Source organism: Trachypithecus francoisi, unplaced genomic scaffold, assembly GCF_009764315.1.
Source record: "Trachypithecus francoisi isolate TF-2019V2 unplaced genomic scaffold, Tfra_2.0 Lachesis_group10, whole genome shotgun sequence".
Classification (NCBI taxonomy): domain Eukaryota; kingdom Metazoa; phylum Chordata; class Mammalia; order Primates; family Cercopithecidae; genus Trachypithecus; species Trachypithecus francoisi.
In genome coordinates this window covers 55,613,734-55,632,921 of record NW_022681455.1, presented here as the reverse complement: position 1 = coordinate 55,632,921, position 19,188 = coordinate 55,613,734, and the positions used below count along the sequence as shown (strand labels likewise).

General features: G+C 34.8%; 1 protein-coding gene across 1 annotated transcript in view; it reads left to right on the top strand.

Moving 5' to 3' along the window:
• The first annotated feature begins 9,909 nt into the window (after positions 1-9,909).
• The window catches only part of HMGCLL1 (3-hydroxymethyl-3-methylglutaryl-CoA lyase like 1), a 150,174-nt gene continuing 140,895 nt past the window's right edge, over positions 9,910-19,188 (top strand). The window contains exon 1 of the mRNA XM_033217496.1: positions 9,910-10,099. Coding sequence (XP_033073387.1) covers positions 9,992-10,099 — 108 coding nt within the window. The 5' untranslated portion in view covers positions 9,910-9,991. The remainder of the gene's footprint in view (positions 10,100-19,188) is intronic.

Below are 19,188 nucleotides of genomic sequence, written 5' to 3'. Positions count from 1 at the left end.
TGAGAAATTGTTAGGACAGTGCCTGGCACATGGAAATGTAAGTTAACTATAGGTTGTTATTATTATTTCAATCAACTGTCTAAGAAACTTGAAAGATAATATATACCATGTTTTTCAAGTTACATGAATTAGTTGTGTTTGATTAGATATAAAACCTTGGTTATTACACTATATTCCTTTAAAAATGTTATGGTAAGCCCAAAACTAATTAAAACAAGGTTTAAAACAAGCTATTCACATTCCTGAAGACAAAGTACTTACAAAGATGAAAGCTTTATAAATTATGCTGTGGGATAGTTTTTTGTTATCCCACAGCATAATTTATATAAGTGATAGTAGAAATATCACTTTTCCCACATGCAGCTCAGATGGAGAGGTAGAAAAATAAATTTAATTTTGCTGGCTGTTATTGGTAAAAAGTTAAAAGGAAATGATGTTTGAATGCTGAGAAATATAGGATAAATCCTAAAAAACTAATTTTAATTGTTTTCTTCTGAACTACTGACACTAAAAAATAAACATCTTCTAATATTTAGATGATGGTCATGAAGTAATAAAGCATGTAAGCAGCTTTATGATATTCATGGGTTTCATACTCATGAATATGGTTCTGTCAGGATGTGATCCCAGGAATCTGACTCCTTGACCTGGTCTTTAAATATCTGTCTGGGGAATCTGAGCTTTGATGGGTTCTCAACAGCTCAATGAACAGGATGAAGGGAATAAGGAAACTTACTTATCTGAGGAGGTTTTCAATTTGTAGGAAGTCTCCTTTCCAAGGTTTAAATGTTTGAAATCATGGGAAAAAATTTAACCTTATATGATGCATGTTTTTTATAGATTTCACTTTAGCTTACTGTAATTTCAACAAGACAGCTATAACCCAACAATTTAAAAAGTGGGCTCTGATGTCAGACTTCTTGGGTTTGAATTCTGACTCTCCTACTTAGTAGCCATGTGTTGGTAGTAACTTAGTTGACTTCTCTGTGCTCAAATGGTCTCATCTGTAAAATAGGAATCATAGGACCCTTCTCATGAATTAGATAGTGTCCACTTAAATATTTAGAATGGCACTTGACACATGCTCAGCAGATGTTAGTACTTGTCCTCATCACCGTCATTTAAACCAGTGGTTCTCAATTAGGAATGATTTTGCCTTCCAGGGGATATCTGGCAATGTCCAAAGATATTTTTGCTTGTTACATCTCAGAGGCTATTGGCATCCAGTGAGTAAAAGCCAGGAATTCTGCTAAAATCCCTACCATGCACAGGACACCACCCACAGCAAATAATTATCAAGTCCAAAATGTCGATAGTGCTGAGGTTGAAAAACACCAATTTAAGCTATTCTATTGTTGAAGATGAAACATAAAAACCAACAGACATTTTCTGCACATAACCTTGATTAATTCTAACTTAGTAAATCCGTATCTTATAAGTTTTTGTTAAGCAAAGTATGAATTACCAAGAATCAGATATCTTCATGAACTTATAACTATGCAGTAGGGAAGTTTCTGAGAGAATAGTATAAAAATTAGGGTAATAAATGGTAGTAAATAAATTAAAGGAAAAAAGGTAAAATAAAATACATTAGAGGAATATCTTTCTAATGGGAACGGAAATTAAGTGGGAAGACGGGAATCTGAGGAATATTGCTTTAGGCCTATTGTTCCACCTCTCCCTGACCTCCTTCCCTCCCAGGTCTTTAGCATTGGCTTATAAATTTTGGGGTAATGTCAAGCTTTAAGTGAATGAGCAAAAAGCTTTCCAAATGTAATTTAAAAGTTATAAAAATTAGTATTTTGTTACAAAATAACTATAGATTGCTGCCTTGAAAAGTAATGATTCCATATTGGTGTATTTCTTCTATGTATAAATTTAGTGAAGATTTGAGATTAGTGAAATAGAGGGCATTGAATAATACCAGTTAATAAAGCACTCCTATAACTTTCTGCCCTTACAGTACTCAACTAAAATGTTCTTGGAGTGATTGCATTCTAGTAAGAAAAGGATTCCATTATTCAATCATTTTAATGAATTCTTTAGAGAATTATACTTCCATGGGAACTCTGGGAAACTTTTGGCAAGAAAATTATGTTTTCCCTAATGGAAAAAAAAAAAAAACAAAAACCTTCCTTAAGTGGTAGAGTAAAACTTCATTAGTTTGCGAAAACAAAACAAAACCACATGATATGTGGGAAAATGTATTAATGAGTATGCCAGGCCACCAAGGGGAAAAAAAAATGCAAGGAAAAAAAAGTGAACAGGAACTCAAAAATCTTAATTCCTATCCAATACATAGATGTTTTTATAAATACATAGCAATAAAAAATCATGGCTTGCATGATTTATGAAAAGAGAAGTCCCACCCCCACCAGGCATGATTATCAGGATGAAGTGCCCCTCTGCAAGTTTGCTTCGAAGACCTAGAACTAAAGCTTAAACCCTAGAAGACAGAACACACATCACTGCTGAAGATATTAAGAGTTTTTCAACTTTATGATGTTCTCCTGCATAGTACTTACGATGTTATCAGGCCTGAAAACATTTTTAGGCTTCATATTTAGGACAAGATTGGGTCCTTCATCTAGTGTGTGAATCTCTAGAATGAAGAGTCAGAAGACTGAATTCAAGTTCTAGCTCTAAAGAAGCTCTCTTGGAAAAAAATTAACATCTCTGAGCAAAGGTTTCTTTCACTAAAAGTTATTAGAAGCAGGAAATACCTTGTATATAAAAAGTGTCTGTTTATTATTTATTCTTGAAAATCATGAGATGAAAACGAAAGAGCAAAGGCTTTGACAGGCACAATTTTGAATCCACTTTTTACACTTCCTTGTTACTTCGGAATAGTTTGTTCAAGTTCTCTGAGTCTCAGTTTCTTCATATGTTAAATGGGGATGACAATTCATACACATGGTTAAAATATCCACTGAAGTGCTTCCCAGGTTTAGGCACTTAATGAATACTATCTTTCCTTTTCTGCCCTTGGAGAACAGGCATGACATACTTTAAGACATCTAAAGCTGAATTTCAAAATAAATACTTTAAAATTACTGTCTTTAGTACATATGCTAAAATTTATGTGCTTATGTTTATCTGTGGAGAAATAAAAAATGTTCATTTTACCGATAATATCCATAGTGAAATAAGTGTAAGATAAAAATCTCATTAAATCAGACAATTTTATGAACATTTTTTATTAAAAACTGATTTCCACGTTTTGTTAGTTTTTGGTAATAATGAGACTGTTTACAGTTGCTCTTACTCACCCCTCCCCTGCACTGTCTCTTCATCATGATAGGCTCTGTCTACCCAATCCTCTCAAATGTGGTCTCTTTCTCTGAAGTGTTCTCTTATTATCATAACTAAACAAGGAACCTACTGCCTTTACTATTATGGTTCTAAACTTATCACTTGACACTTATCAACATACTGGCCTATTTTAGTTAGTTAAGCAACATTATATTTCACTATTCAATTAGAAGTTGCTTATGTTGACTACCTTGTTTAAGCATTACCCTCCACACAGTATTATACAGCCCTGTATTTATTAAGTATTAATTATTCAATTCACATTTGATGAATACGCAAATTATACTATAAGTAATGTTTTGTGTATAGATCCTACAGCTTTAGAATCTAATTTCTTATACTCCTCTAATTAAAATAGATATGCTTTGTATTCTTTTATTTTAGTTATTTTGCTTAAGATGTTGGCAGTGGAATGTGAGGCATTTAAAGCCAAGAAGGCATATCTTAATCTTAAATATATATTCATACTTATTTTTCCATTAGCTACTGAGTATTAAATTTTAAAAATACCTGCAGTGGACTAAACAAATGTCCTAAATTTGTTTTTTACAGATTCCCACTAGCTGGAACAATGTTACATATGTCTTCTTAACAATGGATGAATTTGATTCAATGAAAGGCAAAAGAAAGCTGAGTTATTGAACAGTTATTGTGTGCAAAGGAAAATACTAAATCTTTATAATTATAGTTGATATTGAATTGTGTTCTCATTCAATAGTACTTGATACAGTTTCAAAGAATGATATAATCTCTGGATAAGAGATAATACAGTTTGCCTACTAAGATTGTATTTATTATAACCCACCAACATATATCAACTAATTGATAAAATACTTTCCAAGTGAAGTTTGAGCTTGTAGTTAATGGAAAAAAAGATACTTTTACATCTGTTGGCAAAAAATGTGTGGACTGCAACCATCAAACAAAGTAAAACTAGTTAATGAACAGTCCATGTCCATGTCTTTTGTTTTGCAATATAGTTGGCAAAGCTAATGCTTTTGGATTCTTCTGAATTAGTGAGAGAATAAATAGACTCCTACATCTGGAGAAATGTGGTTTATGACTTTGTTCTGATTTCAGTATTTGCTGCCAGGTACTCATCACCTGGGGTGGGGTGTTATTTTGGTAAAATAGAACTCATTACTTATTCTCAAAAGAATGCTGTATTTCAGAACAATGCTATTGTTAATGGAACTTTGATTTTAGTAACCAAATGCCAAGAATGTTTTTAAACACTCTGTTATCCTTCTCATCAATTTAGATCAGCCAGACATAACATATGTGAGAAGTTATCTAACATTTTCAGCAATAAAACTGATATGATGAAAGCTTTTTTCCCCTTAGGTATCATCTAGTATTGGTAACCAGGTTGTTCTCATTGTTTCTTTTTTATTGTTTAAGGCTGTAGCACATCACTTTTGTAATGCTTGCCAAAGTTCTATGGAATCATTGTTTGAGATTCACCATATGTGTCTTTTATCCCTGCCCAGTAGGTATCTTGGCTACATGACAGTTTGGCATTTGGTATTATAAGAACTTCGACTGGTTCACTTGCTTCTGATTCTATCCACGCTGTCAGCATAGAGACTTTCAAATAGCCATCTCTGGGACCAAAGAAACTCACAAGATAGCAACCTGTTTTAACTAGATCCTTCTCACCCAAGTACTTCCCACTCGAGACAACTAATATAGTCAGTCTGCCTAGTTTGGGGTTGACTGATCTCTGAAACAAAAATCCCTCTTCACTCTGTTTTTGAGACCTTTTGTCTAGAATATAGAGAATGAACAGCCCTGTAATTTATTATATGGTAGTAATTTATTGCGGTCATTTGATACAGAGAAGAGATAGGGAGAAGAATGGGAGTAAGCGTAGAGCATGTGGCTTCTGTTTAGTTTTCTTTCTTGTGGATTAGTCAAGACATCGGAACTATATCATGAGATCCTCAGGCTCTGAGTTAAATCCAGTGTTCTTCGTTCTGTTCAGCATCTCTTGTTCCCTATCTTTATTTGTAGAAGTGATAGGAACTTCAGAATACATTGAAAATTATGGAACAAATATAATACTCAGAGAAAATTTCAAGTAAGAATTCTGGGCCGGGCGTGGTGGCTCAGGCCTGTAATCCCAGCACTTTGGGAGGCCGAGACGGGTGGATCACGAGGTCAGGAGATCGAGACCATCCTGGCTAACACGGTGAAACCCCGTCTCTACTAAAAAATACAAAAAACTAGCCGGGCGAGGTGGCGGGTGCTTGTAGTCCCAGCTACTTGGGAGGCTGAGGCAGGAGAATGGCGTGGACCCGGGAGGCGGAGCTTGCAATGAGCTGAGATCCAGCCACTGCACTCCAGCCTGGGCAACAGAGCGAGACTCTGTCTCAAAAAAAAAAAAAAAAAAGAATTCTGTTAAATATGGAGGAGTTTATCAGGGAGATTCTTTCCCCTCCCTCAAACACTGATATCAAGAACATCCTCAGAAGCTAAATATTGCCAAGAGGCTCGCAAGAAGGCACAGGCCTTAATAGTCAGGATCTGAGGTTTTAAGCACCACATGGAAACGTACATTTAAGCGAATGGCCATGTAAGTATGGTAGCTAACTGGGCCATGAACATGAACCATTGGTCTCAAAAAGCCATTCCATATATGAGAGATGAAAAAAGTCACCTGGTTCTGTGGGTGAGAAAGTAAATCTCTGTAAGAAGACTGAAAGCAAGTGCTATCATGCATGATTTTAAGTTCTATATTTATTATATCGTTATGAGACTCCAAGCTAAGATGTTAACAAAAAACAAATCTTAGCACCACCAAATTAAATCCATTAGATATCCCAGTCAAGCAAAAGTAAAATCATCCTTTAGGAATATTTCAATAACCCATGAAAAATTCCTATGGAAAAATAAATGGCTTCATCAAAGATAAGTTTACATAAGCAAATTACCAACCATGCAAATTTTGCTTTGTATATGTATTTGCTTTGCACATACAAAGCAAAACTTAAAAAATATAAAGAGAAACTGACAGAAACAGAACTATAGTGCAGGATTTCCACTGTCATGCTGTTTTGGCAAATTAATTAATTATAAATGTGAACATCTGTGTGATCATATTCTAGCTACCTACTTCCCTCTCAAAAAATAAATAACATGCTATACTTTACAAAGTTATTATAAGAGATGCTTTTGATTATGTGTGTGTATATATATATGTATATATATATATGGATATTGTACAGCCAATGGCATCATGGTTTCAAATAATTTAAATAAAATAAAACAGGAAAAACAATAAGTATATACAAGAAATATTAATTCTTTTCTCTCTGAAATAAAATATATTTAAATGTTTCTAGAATTAGAACACTAGGTGTCTTCACTGATATCTTTACACATCTTCTGAATTTCTCAAAATTGCTGTAATAAACATAATTAGAGTGATAGGACATGAAATAATCCTAAAACTTGGGGAAATATACATAATTTGATATTGCTGAAGTTATGGATAAGTTTAGAAAGTGGGTAGGAGTTGAGACTGCAAAGACTGCTAAAAGTCTCATCATAAAATATTAATTGAACCATTTTTAAGAAACATGACTTCTCCCCACCCCCAGAGGTTATGGGACACCTCTAAGAATGTAAGTTCAGAAGGTTTATCAGATACATATTTTCGAAATCTCTCAGGCTATACAGTATGAATTGTTGAGTGGAAAATAACCCAGGAAACCAGACTACTGTATTAATAATAGCTAACATTTGTTGGCTGCCTACTATGTGCCAGAGACCACATGTTGAACATTTTATATATTCTGTCATTTAATTTTGGCAACAATTAAGAACTGTTATTGTCACCCTCTTACACATATGGATACAGATGCTAATGAAGTTGTCCAGGGTCACTCAGTCCCTGTTAGAACCTGGCTTGCATCATAGATAATCCAGAACCAGCTCTTAGGCCCTTCCCCACTGCATTATGGTGTTGCTTGTCAGACAGATAGGAAGTGGAGCAGAGACAAGTTCTTAGCAAAAGAAAAAGCAAGGGATGGGTCCAAGATGTTTAACTCAAATCACTTGTTGATAGATTGCTAGGATTAAGGAGAGAAGGAAGTCGAGAATAATTCAGGAGAGACAGGTTGACTTGAATGTTTTTGCACATAGCAAAATCATCAATAAAGTCACTAGAGAAAATAGAAAATTTAATTTACTTTAATTTGTGGTGAATGTTCATATCTTCTTCTGTTTGAGTGAGTAAAATGCAATGAAGTAAAAATCGCTTAGTCATATGATGCAGCAAGCATAGTATATAGTGCAGATTCAGGGTACGGCACTTACTCACTTCATAGTTTTTAACAACTGTTTTTTGTTTTTTTTTTTAATTTTTCTAATGGAGCCCAAGCTTCTTAACCTGTTATATGGTGAGAGAGAACTATAGAACCTTCCACAAACTTCTTTTTATTCTCATTTTATCTAGAGCTTTGTAGACTTGCAAGTAACAGGGGTACATATTGAAAATGTTTATTTGACTAATCAAAACAGAAAGATGTAGATTAATACAAGAACATACGCTTTTCAAATTTATAAACTTTAAGTATTCATAAATTAACATCAAACTTTACTTACCACTAAAAGCACATCTATTTTAACTCCTGTTTATTCATTAGATTCAACATTCTTAAGATATTTGGTCTTTATGATTTTGGCATTTGTACACATTTTGTTTAAAAATTTGAGATCATAACATTTTCCATATGATATGAATTAAAATTTTAAAAAACTTTCATATTTATAAGATTTTTTCCCTAAAAAACACATATTACTATGGTCAACTAATTGGTATATGAAATTTTCTTCAGACCTTTTTAATTTAGAAAATGATTAAGCAGTCAAGTTTTTTTTCCCTAAATGTTCTTGTTCTTAGTAGCAGAAGATCATATCATATCTGGCTTATCTTAGAGGTCTTATTCTCCAAAAGTTTAGACTTCATTTTCATTTTAATTGCCAATCCTTTTTGAGGTTTGGAATGATTGTTGACTCCATTATGAAGGTTGCCTTGCTAAATTATTGTTGTTCAAGTTGGATCTTTTAAAATTATTTTAAATATCATGTTCCCTGTTGCAGAATTTCAATACATAGAGAAAAATGATAGGAAGCATAGCTATAACCAGTATGGTCCATTTCACTTGCAGTGGAAAAATAACTAACAGCTGAGCTCTGCTAGTACAGCTAATAAATTTAGCTCTATGAATGTACACCTATATGATAGTCATGCTTAGGTAAACAACAACCGGCATTTTGGTGTTTTACAGAGTTTTAAGCCCATCCAGGGATTGCATAATTTCACTTCAGCAGTTCACAGAATGTTCTCCAGGTTAAACATCCTTGGTTAACTGTGAGAAGACTATGACCTCCTCATCCTCTTTGCCCTTTCTAGTGCAGTTTACCGAAGGATCTACATGATTTCTTTTCCACTCTTTGTCTTTTTCCTCCCTTAACCCATTTATTTTTATTACCTGTGGAAGTCTCACTGCCCGCCCCCAAACCGCCACCCATTCAACACACAAGTGGTAAGGATGGTTTGACTTTGAATGGTAAATTTCTTCTGTGTGTTTATCCTATGGTGGGCATCAGTTGGCTCCTGGTTTACATTTGCTCCAACAGCCAGCAGAGCCGATGGATATTCCTGGCCATGGACATTCTGGCTGGGTCTCCGGAAGACCCTAGGTACCCTGCACGAGACTATTCTTAATGATTATGTCATTTTAGCTGCAAACCACTGAACCCATTGTGAAGAGTATTAGGGTGTGACAATACACATAAGTGTACATGTGAAAGTAGGGTGGGGAAGGTAGGCCGGTGGTCTGCTCGAAGGCTATTTTTCAAACCCTCTCTTCCACTAAAAATGTCTCCAATTCTAATATCCTAAGAATTTGTTTAGAATATTCCGTTTGGATAAATCTAGTCCTTAGAGCTTTAATAATTTTTGTGCCATGAGACTTAAACACGCAGTTCCAATTCAGCGCTTAACTGCAGCACCAATTTACTGACAGCTTACTCTCATTTAGGAACGTACCTCTGAGAGTACCTCTGACATCTAACCTAATTTAAGACTACCTCTTCCTTTTTATTAAACTGTTGGATATGTTTTAACCTTGCCAGTTGCCTCAAAAACATTTTTAAATAGAGCTTATTGTTATAAAGCATAAACTCCGTGAGCTCAACGGTGGGCAAATCTACACTTGAGCACCCAAGGCTGCAGCTGAGAATGAACGAACTCATCAACACAAACACTCATGCCCCTTCCTTTTATTTTAGACCCCTTTTCTGATCTGAGACAGGTGAGAAGTAGGTGGGCATGTGAAGATACAGTCAGCCCTGGGCTCTCAGTGTACTGCGGAAAATGAGCCACCCCTGAACATCCTCTGCCTCAGCTCCTTTCTCTCCTGCTCAGGAGTCCAGCATTTCTGTCGATTCCCGCAGGTGCCCCGCGCACCGGCTGCCTGGGCGCGGCCACCCGCCACGCCCTGCTACCCGCCCTCTCGGCGTCGCCGCAGTGCGCGGAACAGCGCTGGTCCTCACAGCCCGTGCACAGGCGGGGCGCGCTCCCGAGCTGGCGTAGTTTCCCAGCGCGGTGCCAGCCCCTCATCCTCCTCCAGTCTCCCTCCCCTCTCCGACTGCCGCCCCAGGCTCCGCCATGGGTAATGTGCCATCCGCGGTGAAGCACTGCCTCAGCTACCAACAGCTTCTCCGGGAGCATCTCTGGATCGGGGATTCAGTGGCAGGGGCGCTCGACCCCGCGCAGGTACCACCTCGCGGCCCAGGGTGTCCCTACCCTCATGCGCACTGACAGCCAGCCTCTCTCCCTGCATCCTCTTGGTGCTCTCCTCCCTTTATGTCACCTCCTCACCCCAGGACCCTTCCCGTAGCAGTTTTGTCGTGTTAGGCCGCACCCCTTAAACGGTTTTCCATTATCTCTCTTCGGTGAATATATCGACCCGCCTCTACAGATCAGACCCAGCAAAATCCCTGCCTGTGACCATTTGCTGGTCGCCTAAAGAAAAGAATTCCTTCTCTGTGTTTTCCTGGAAAGGGATGCATTACGTAATACAATTTGTATTCACAGGTATTCCTTCAAGGATACTGCCCTTATTCTCAGTGCTCCTTGTACTGTGTAACAAAGAGGACAAATTTGTCACAATGTGAGGCAGAAAAGGAATGAAACCGGTAGAAGGTTAAGAAGACACAGTAGGATGAAATAGTCAATCAGAACATGAATTATCCCGAATGTATCTATGCTTCAACAAACTTGAAAGAAAGTGTAAAGAACAGCACTTTCAGACTAAAATTTATTCCCACATTGTTCCTGAAAGGTCATGTTAAGACAATAGGCAACTTAATATTATTCATATACTTATGATTTAATGCACTCTCAACCAGTGTCAGATTAATAAAGAAAAGGTGTATAAAGAAATTAACTTTTTCCTTTAAAAAGCTGAAAATCTAAAATTCCACAAAATATTAAATAACTGATAATTGTTATGAAAATGTTGAAACATGGAATAAAGGAAGGGCAGTGTGAGGATTTCTTGTTGAATTACCGGTGCTGGATGCAAGATTATTTCTGATTTGACTAGTGAACAAAATAACTTCTGTTATTGTAATATTTTAGTCAGTAAGCATAATTGTACCATGTGGATTTAAACCAACTATTCTAATGTAAGATATTCATTTTCTATTATGTATTCTCAGTTTGGTGTATCATATGTGAAATTGCAATCTTATCTCTACAAATTGGAATTCAGTCTTTAGAAGATATTTTGTTTCTCGTTACTTAAAAGATGGCCATGGTCATCTAACTCAAAACCTGTTGATGACAGTGGTAGAGGTGAAAAGTTATCCTTTGTTTTCCCCCATGTTAACATGTCTATTTAATTTTCCTACATTCTATTTTGACCTTCCTGATGTAATTTTATCTTAATGTTCTTAACTTTTAAAATTCAGTCTGTTATTTAATCAGGAACCATTAACTTATATTTCCTAAGTCTGAGACTTTATATGACTTTTCTTTTTGAGTGAATATTATATTTTTCTCTCCCTCTTTATTTTCTGATTTACACATTTTGTGGGTTTTATGGACAATGATAGAAGATTGGCTGCAGGTAAGGATGTCTTTTTTGCCCTATTAAGATACGGAAGCAGATTAAATGAAAATGACTAGGATTCCCAAGAAATAAAATTTTGGAACATTCTTCAGCTTAATGACTTTTTTGTCCAGCCCTTTGCTCCCTCCAGAGTTATGCTTCTTTTTGTGTTCTCAGGAATTTTTAAAAATAATTCTGTTTTAGTTCCAATACTGTTAAATTGTAATTTTTTCTATCTCATCCTATTTGAACTCACAGCAGCACTGACATCTGACACTTGACTTTTTGAACTTTATCTTCCTAGATTTCTGTTCTAATAAACCTTCACTGCTTTCAGCCCTATGTCTCTGGATTCTCAGTCTCCTTGGCAGGCTCGGTGGCTTGTATCCACTGGGTAAATATCCAGATGCCACATCACTATTTACACTCATCCTAGTGTGAGTGTGAGTGACAATCTACACTCACTGATTTGGTTGCTGTTTGTGTACCATTTGTTTTCTAGACTTACATTCCTCTGTTTCTCTTGAATTCCAGTCCAGATGTTCAGCTGCTCATTTGACATCATCGCTTGAGTATCTCAAAAGCAACTCAAACTCAAAATTTTTGAAATTTTATTAATGTTCTACTCCTTCCAACACTGGACTTTCTCCCATATTTCCTATTGCAGGGAACGCCATTATAATTCATTCAGTTCTACGAGCCATACACCAGAAACTATCTTCTTTCATTTCCCTCACACCCAAATTATCACTGAGTCCTGCAATTTTACTTACTGAATTTCTTTCAAATATATTTTTCTAACTTCGCTGCACCAATCAATCTTAAAATGGCATTATCTCTCATATGTATGACTGAACTGTTGCAGTAGTCCTCTTACTTTCCAGGAATTCCTCTTCAACCCATTGTCTATATAGCTAGTTGGAAAATGTTCCCTATTTCAAGTAAAATAATGCTATTTCCATGTTTCAAAACCATCTATGAATTTCCATTGCTTTTAAGAATGGACACCAAAACTTTTAATGGGTTTTCTTAACCTCAGATGATTTTTTCATTGCATCTCTCAGCAACATCATCTTAAGCTATTCTTTTTTGTTCTTGCCACTTTAGCCACAGTGGCCTTGAGTTCTCTAATAAATTGTGTTCTCTCTGGAACCACAGTGTTTGCTTACTTTCCTCTCTGCTAGGAAGATTATTTTCAACAAATTAACTTCTAATTAATCTTCTGCCCTCAATTTGCATGTTACCTTCTCGTGAAATCTCTCCCAGACTCTTAATGCCAGCAGCTTTTGTTAGACTTCTATTGCATAGTAACCTATTTATTATAGATAATATACATTATATATTTATTTTCATGATTACTTGATATTTAATTGCTTTGCAGATATTAAGCACAGTAAAAGTAAGGAAGCAATTCACTACGGGATTCTCAACACTTATCAGAATGTCTGGCTAATTTTTTATGGCCAATGATACTTGTTGAATGAACAAATGAGTTAGTGTTTTCTCTTATAGGCCATAAGCATCACCAACCTGTGAAGACCATGAACTTCTTCTTAGCATTTGTTCAAGGTCCATCAAAATGATTAGCACACTGTAGCATCATGATAAATATTTGCTAACTGAATAGAAAATCAGCGAGAATGGGGACATGGTATAAATAGAGTTTGGTCTTAGCACCAATTGGTGAATATTATTACTGTTTTTCTCTTACCTTTTTGTTAGTAGTTTAATGGAGAGATGAGGTAAAAATGGTTTCTGGAGGCTGCCAAGACAGCAGAGAGCTTAACTAATTCTCTATTGTTGAATTTGGCAGAGAGAATCATGAATAAACCTAACTCCTGTGATATGAAATAATTTGCAGTTAGAACAGACAGAAAATTCTGTATTTTGAAATAATTCTGTATATGCAATAGAAGATTGAAAATCTTGATATTTTCCTGCTACCAGCTTATTCCATGGTTTTTTTGTGTGCAACAGCATGGCCAGACCTTCATTTTTCAGCTTACATTTTAGAGATAATATATACCTGATGAATTATTAGAATTAAATTAAATATTGTGTGTATGCATATATAAACATATATACATTGGAAGGTTAACAATGTACTATCAAATGTAAAGAGAGTAAATATGAATGAAAGGCTTATTCTATCACAGGTCCACTAATTAAATTATTTGGGTCTCTGTTTTTGCTAATGAAAATGGTTTTGCAGAAAATTCCCTTAATAGACCAAGAGGTTAAAATTGCTCATTCCATAATTCAAGCTATCTCTTAGGACCTGTTTTATTTTCTGTAGTTGTCTCTGTTAAAAAGAGTATAATGAAGCTGACTTAATTGGTATGTTTTAAAGTTTTGAGTAAATGTAAGGTTCCTAGTGAAGTGATCCCCCTTTGATTTTCAAGTGTTCCTTAAGCAATAACTAAATCTCTTCACATATTAATGCCCTTTTGCAAAAGTAAAATTTCCGAGGACCTAAATTCTAATATAAATAATGTTTTAAACCTACTATATTTCTAAAATAAAATGGTAGATTATGTGAGATTAAATTTATCGTTATTTTACATTCGATTCTGATCCTTTATGTTACATTTGCTGTCAGCAAAAATTATGATTCAACGTAGTTATTTGGTGCTAAAGGGTCTCTGGAATTTAAATGTATATTATATTTCTGCTTAAATGCAATCAGATGATAATGTAACTCTACACTTTTAGCTTGCAACTATGTAGTTGTTAGTACATTTACTAAATATATTAGGATGATTGAGGAGGAATTTTCAGACAGGGACCAAACTGCCATCATACTGTTTTCTATTTGTCTCATGTATTCTTTGTCTCCTTACCATTTTTTATTCTTTTCCAACTTCTTTTGAAATCATGTAGCATTTTAATTTCTCATTTTTCCCCTGAATTGATGTGTTAGTGATATACTTTTTTTCACTATACTCTTAATTGCTGTGTATAATATATCAAAATATAACATGGCTTATTAAAATGATATATTAGTACTACTACAACTTATTAAAAATACAAATATGACTTTTTAACTTCATTTTCTGTCTTCTGCCTTTTATGTTTTTGTTTTCATATATTATCTATATGTTATATTTATAATACATATGTATACAGTCAATATCCATTTATATTTATGCACATATTTTCTCTTTTCTCCTTTCTTCATCTCCATTTTTTCCTCAGATTACTTTCCTTCAACCAGAAGCATTTGTTTCAATATTTTCTTTAGTAAAAAAAGTAATAATTTTTTTCAGTTTTTCTTTGTTTGAAATTACATACACACATACACTAATGTGTGTATATACACATACATAATGTTTATAAGTATAAACGAATATTTACTATAAATGTAAGTTTTATCTAAAAAATTAAAAGACATGATAGCAGTGCAAAATGCAGATTTCCCAACAGATACAGTGGAAGCCAGATACAATAAAATCAGCTATTTGTCTTATTTTTGGTCCTTTGATGATAATTTATCTTTCATTCTTTTCTGTGTTTGGTTTCTGATGGTTTGACTATGGCATGTCTATGCATACTTTCTTTTGTATTCATCTGGGTAATGATGTGCAACACTTCTTGGATCTATCACTTGATGTTTGTTGGGTTTCACATTTTAGAAGCTTTTCAACCATTTTTGCTTCAAATGTTGTTTCTGTTTCTTGTTTCCTTTTAAATCCTCTCCAGTTAGGCCTACACTTTGAAGAATATTAGAACTTTCTCTGAGCCTTATTTATTTCTTAAATTCATTTTTTCATTCTTTTTTTTCTCCATATTCAATCTGAATATTTTCTTCTCATTTATATTCCATTTCACTAATTTCTTCTTCAGCTTCGTTTAATTTGCTGTTAATCTTATTTATTGAGTTAATTTCAGTTATTATATTTTGAGTTAAAGCATTTCTATGATTTCTAAAAGATAGGCTTTAGTTCTCTGCCACAATTCTCTATCATATTATAAATTCTTGAATATTTATTAGAATTATTTTAGATCCCATGTCTGACAACTCCAGTACCCAGATCTCCAATTAGTCTGTTTTATGTATTTTCCTTCCTGGTATGCCTACAAAATTTAAATAATATGTTAGACACCTGGTATGAAAATAATTATAGACATAATTTGAGACTTTGAATAATACTGTCCCCAGGTGGGACTTCTCTTTGGCCTTGTCAAACAATAAGCGTAGAGATAACTTATTTTAAGCTAATCAAGTGCTTACCTGATAGGAGGTTTAGCCTACTTTACTTGTGAGGGCTTGACTTTTTTCTCTTCATCCTTACTTTTTGTATTCTGCAGTCATTCAGGGGTCCTAACTAAAACCTAAAATGTTTACCAGGGTTGCTTCTCCTTGCTGAGACCTGAATTCAAACTATTTCCACTCCAGCCTTGCAAGGCTCCTGGAAAATCTAATGGTCTCAGCTTCTCAGTGGCTCATACAGAATTGGCAAATGCTTCAAAAAGAAAAGTTATGCTGACTGTTGGGCTCACCACTTAATTTTTTTCTCCTGCATAGTATATTGGTTGCTGAAATACTCATTAACCAAATTTCTGAGACTATTACATGAGTGTTTTTCATTAATATTTTATCCAACTAATATAGTTGTTGTCAGTGAGAGGCTTGTTGTGAACAAGTTAGTCAGCCTTTATTGAAAGATTATATAATAAGGAAATTAAATTTTAAAATACCAATTGTGCAATTTAGTTTAAATTGTAAAAATATATTCATTTACCATGCCACTTGAACTTGTTATATTCCAAGTAGCATACATGCTATTTAGATTACCAATTTGAATTCCAGAGAAAGAATAAAAAGATTATCTGCCTCAAGAAAAATATTGTATGGAAAAAATGACTATTCCAAATGGTTGTTAGTATGATGAACAAGTTATAAAGGTAATGAATACATATTTTAAACAATGTTAAAGGTAATATTATGCCCAATTTTAGTATCTGCTCTTTGAAGAACAATGTACTACTTACTCCCTCTTTATGTGTAATATACTTTAATAAAAATTTGATAGTTTAATAAAATAGTTTAATAAAATTTGTTAAATAATAAAGTAGTTCCTTTATAATATTTTATCTCTGTTGACATACATGTATATTAAATCTTTTCATTTTATTAGCATAAAGTTGGTAAAAGTATTTTCTTATTATTATTTACCTTTCTTTTCAATCTTTTGCATTGTCTCTTTCTCTTTCTCTCTCTATAAGTCTTCCTACAGTTTATCACTTTACTCAGAAACATCTTGTAGGCTTGTTTATCCGCTTGACTGTTTGTATATGTTTGTATCTATTTATGCATATGGATGATGTGCTAGCAACTGATTTCTATTTTTTTAAATTATTCTCTACTTTTTTTAGATTAATATTTTAATTTTCTTTAAACATTTAGCTCACTTGATTTTAGTCTTTTTAAAAAATAAGTGCTTTAAGACTATACATATCCATTTCTCTATTGTTTTGCTTTAAATGTATGTCTTATAAGCTGCTTATATGATTACTCTCTAGCTTTAATTAGATGAATTTAACTTTAATCATGTTTGATCTGACTATTATGTTTATCCTACTTTCTGCCATATCTATCAGGCTCACTTACCATTTTACATTTCCTATTTTTAAGGTTGTTTATGCCTTTTCAGCTTTCTTATTTTACAGTTAAATCAATGCTACTGTTTAGAGCAAAATATATATTTTAAAGAATGAATTCACTTATCTTGAGAAAAAGATTGTTTCATTATTACACCATGATTCTTCAAATAACATGTACCAGGCATATTACCATTCTCAAGATTCTTTTTGTTGACGTAAACCTTCTAACAGTTGAGGTGAAGGCAGGGAGTTCCAAAGACTTGTAATTTTTACTTGAGGTTAAAGACTGATTCATGAGCACAATAAAGTTAGACAGTTAAAAGGATAGGTATTTGATATGGTTTGGCTGTGTCCCCAACCCAAATCTCATCTTGAGTTGTAGCTCCCATAATTCCCACATGTTGTGGGAGGGACCTGGTGGGAGATAATTGAATCATGGGGGTGTTCCTCCTATACTGTTCTCATGGTAGTGAATAAGTCTCATGAGATCTGATGGCTTTATAATGGGTTTCCCCTTTCACTTGGCTTTCATTCTCTCTTGCCTGCCACCATGTAAGACGTCCCTTTCACCTTCCACCATGATTGTGAGGCCTCCATAGCCACATGGAACTGTGAATACATTAAACCTCTTTTTATTTCTAATTTAGCTAGTCTCAGGTATGTCTTTATCAGCAGCGTGAAAATGGATTAATACAGTATTTGTGGTCACAGACTTAATAGGTGAGCTGCCACAAGCAATAATATGCACCTTTTATGACCATATAGATTATGGTCAGAATGGAGTAAAAGTCTGATGAATTTCACTGAAAACCAAATATTGGATGGAAGGTCCACCAGGACATTGAACACACTGCAGAATGGTGTCAGGATTTGGGATGAAGGGAATGCTGGTGAAAGAAGTTCGAATGGCCTTGATATATGAAGGATACCAATCATCAAGCAGGGATAAAGACTATATGGCAAAATCACATGGATTCCAAAAGCACGGCCTTTTAAGAATTTTTTATTTATTATTATTGTACTTTAAGTTCTAGGGTACATGTGCATAACGTGCAGGTTTCTTACATATATATACTTGTGCCATGTTGGTGTGCTGCACCCATCAACTCGTCAGCACCCATCAATTCGTTATTTATATCAGGTATAACTCCCAATGCAATCCCTCCCCCCTCCCCCCTCCCCATGATAGGCCCCGGTGTGTGATGTTCCCTTTCCCGAGTCCGAGTGATCTCATTGTTCAGTTCCCACCTATGAGTGAGAACATGCGGTGTTTGGTTTTCTGTTCTTGTGATAGTTTGCTAAGAATGATGGTTTCCAGCTGCATCCATGTCCCTACAAAGGACGCAAACTCATCCTTTTTTATGGCTGCATAGTATTCCATGGTGTATATGTGCCACATTTTCTTAATCCAGTCTGTCACAGATGGACATTTGGGTTGATTCCAAGTCTTTGCTATTGTGAATAGTGCTGCAATAAACATATGTGTGCATGTGTCTTTATAGCAGCATGACTTAAAATCCTTTGGGTATATCCCCAGTAATGGGATGGCTGGGTCATATAGTACTTCTAGTTCTAGATCCTTGTGGAATCACCATACTGTTTTCCATAATGGTTGAACTAGTTTACAGTCCCACCAACAGTGTAAAAGTGTTCCTATTTCTCCACATCCTCTCCAGCACCTGTTGTTTCCTGACTTTTGAATGATTGCCATTCTAACTGATGTGAGATGGTATCTCATTGTGGTTCTAATTTGCATTTCTCTGATGGCCAATAATGATGAACATTTTTTCATGTGGCTGTTGGCTGTATGAATGTGTTCTTTTGAGAAATGTCTGTTCATATCCTTTGCCCACTTTTTGATGGGTTTTTTTTTTTCTTGTAAATATGTTTGAGTTCTTTGTAAGTTCTGGATATTAGCCCTTTGTCAGATGAGTAGATTGCAAAAATTTTCTCCCATTCTTTAGGTTGTCTGTTCACTCTGATGTTTCTTTTGCTGTGCAGAAGCTCTTTAGTTTAATTAGATCCCATTTGTCAATTTTGGCTTTTGTTGCCATTGCTTTTGGTGTTTTAGACATGAAGTCCTTGCCCATGCCTATGTCCTGAATGGTATTACCTAGGTTTTCTTCTAGGGTTTTTATGGTATTAG